Raw genomic sequence first — 2,032 nt, forward strand, 5'->3', positions numbered from 1 at the left:
CTTGGGGAGTCAGAACCTAGAGATGTCTCAAGGAGATGCAGTGCCCAGATCCATGGCGCTGCCCTGTCCCACCTACAGCGCAGCCATGCCAGCACGAACCCGGCCCTCCTCCTGCCTGGGCTGGGTGGAAGGTCCCTCCCACACCCCCACATCCCAGCCAGCCCCACAGAGCTCCCCCCACCCTATAGCTGAGCCAAGCAGCTCCCTCAGGGTGCAAGGCGCTGTACAGGTACGAGTGCAGGTGTGGAATAAGCAGGACCATTCCCAGGGTGACCCCTCTCAAGCCTCTCCTCAGGAGCCTGTCGGGCTGGAAACCCTCCTGGAGCGCAACACCGGTCCTGTTCACATCCCACACAGCCCATCTGCTCCTCTTCTCGCTCATCCCCGGCCCCGCGCGTGCCACGGCCTGCCTGTCCCTGCCCACGGGCAGCAGCACGTGGGCTCGGCGACGGGAAAAGCAGGCCACATCTCAGCGTGGGCCTCTCGCCTATTTTCCCGGGCACTTTTTGCAGGAGCAGAAGCCATCACATGAAAAAGTTCAAGCTGGTTCCCGAGCAAAGGCAGGAATAAAGGCATTGCCTTGCCAGGGGAGAGCGGGCACTGCTGCCCCATCCCTCCCATCTCTGCTCTGGGAGGGGATAATGGGGACCTGTGCTCTGCAGAGCCCAACACAAAGGGAAAGGCATGGCTGAGCCTTCCCAAAATAGAAGTACCCGTGCTCTCACATGGACCAGCGCAGATGACGCCTTTCTGCAGCACGTTTCAGCAGACTATTAAAACGAAGGGCATGGAGACGCTGGAGATGGACCACAAGGCTGTCTGTAAAACCTCACACTTGTCCCTTTGAGACACCCAGATGGAGACTCTCATAGGGCTGGTATGGGGCTGGCAGGTGGCGCTCCCACACAGTGCTCTGGCTTTGCTGTGACCCAGCACACCCCTACATGAGCAGTGGGGCCTGGATGCAAGGGAGCAGCAGGAACAGGGGTGCCCTGCGATAGGGGGGTGGTCATCTCCAAACAGTCTACATTGCTGCTGCTGCTGATATCATCATCATCATCATCATCATCAATCTCACCACTATTCAGGAGCCAGGGTTGTACCCATAGCTCAGGCAAGGAGCAGCAGCCCCAGCCTGAGCTTAAATAGCCCCCCCAGCCCCAGATGATTGGGATAGGGGGTGCCAGGTGAGGCTGCTCAGGGCCATTGGTACCAATTAGTGCAATCACTGCCCCGGCAGTGAGGAAAGGGCCAGGGTGGGTTTGGGGCAGGGTGTGCAGAGGGGACACAAACAGCTCTGCGGGGGTAATGGGGCCATTCCTGTAGGTCTGTCCTCGCTGACCCATGGCAGGGCCCCATGGGGGGTGGCTCCCCTTCCCCTTGTCCACAGAGAATCGGGGATTCTCTGAAAGAAAGGGCCAAACCATGGGGCAAAGGGGCATCCCAGGGTACAGCCTCTACGTGGCCGCGCTCACGGGCACCTGCAGAATCACACACGTGTGCCCCCCGCAGCCCCGCAAATATGTGCAATAGGCACACGTGTATATACATATTCACACACATCTGCAGGGACCCACACACGGAGGGAGCAAGGGGACCGGCAGGGGCTGCGGCAGGACTGTTGTGGCTCTAAGGGGGTCTCCAAACACTGGGGGGGGCGCTGAGGGAGGGAGTGCCCGGGTGGGTGTTGGGCAAGGGGTATCAGTGGGGGGCTGGGGAGACCCAGGGTGGGAGCTGGTCCGGGGGGCTTCAGCTTGCCAGGCTGCAGGAGGCTGGGAGCTGAGCTTGGGGTGCTCAGGGTGGTCTGGGGGACCGAAGTGGGGTGTTGGGGGGATTTGGCATCACCTCGGTGCACAGGGGAAGCGTCCAGCTGTGCCTGGCGGTCCTCGGCTATGTGACCCGGGGGTACCCGGTGGTGCCAAGGGCTCCCTCCTCCACGGGGGCACCCCGTGATTAGAGGCACCCCCGAGTTGGGGCGACCACCCCGGCAAGGCTGTGCCGGGGGCAGCAGCCTGCGCTGGGGGCCGGGCAG

General features: G+C 62.1%; 1 protein-coding gene across 1 annotated transcript in view; it reads left to right on the forward strand.

Annotated features, from left to right (window-relative positions):
• Nucleotides 1-1,109, forward strand: part of LOC104284998 (mitochondrial ubiquitin ligase activator of nfkb 1-A-like) — a 7,604-nt gene extending 6,495 nt beyond the window's left edge. Inside the window, exon 5 of the mRNA XM_009883390.1 lies at nt 1,024-1,109. Coding sequence (XP_009881692.1) covers nt 1,024-1,109 — 86 coding nt within the window. The remainder of the gene's footprint in view (nt 1-1,023) is intronic.
• The last annotated feature ends 923 nt before the right edge of the window (nt 1,110-2,032 follow it).

The sequence above is a fragment of the Charadrius vociferus genome, unplaced genomic scaffold, assembly GCF_000708025.1.
Source record: "Charadrius vociferus isolate BGI_N301 unplaced genomic scaffold, ASM70802v2 scaffold214, whole genome shotgun sequence".
Taxonomy (NCBI): Eukaryota; Metazoa; Chordata; class Aves; order Charadriiformes; family Charadriidae; genus Charadrius; species Charadrius vociferus.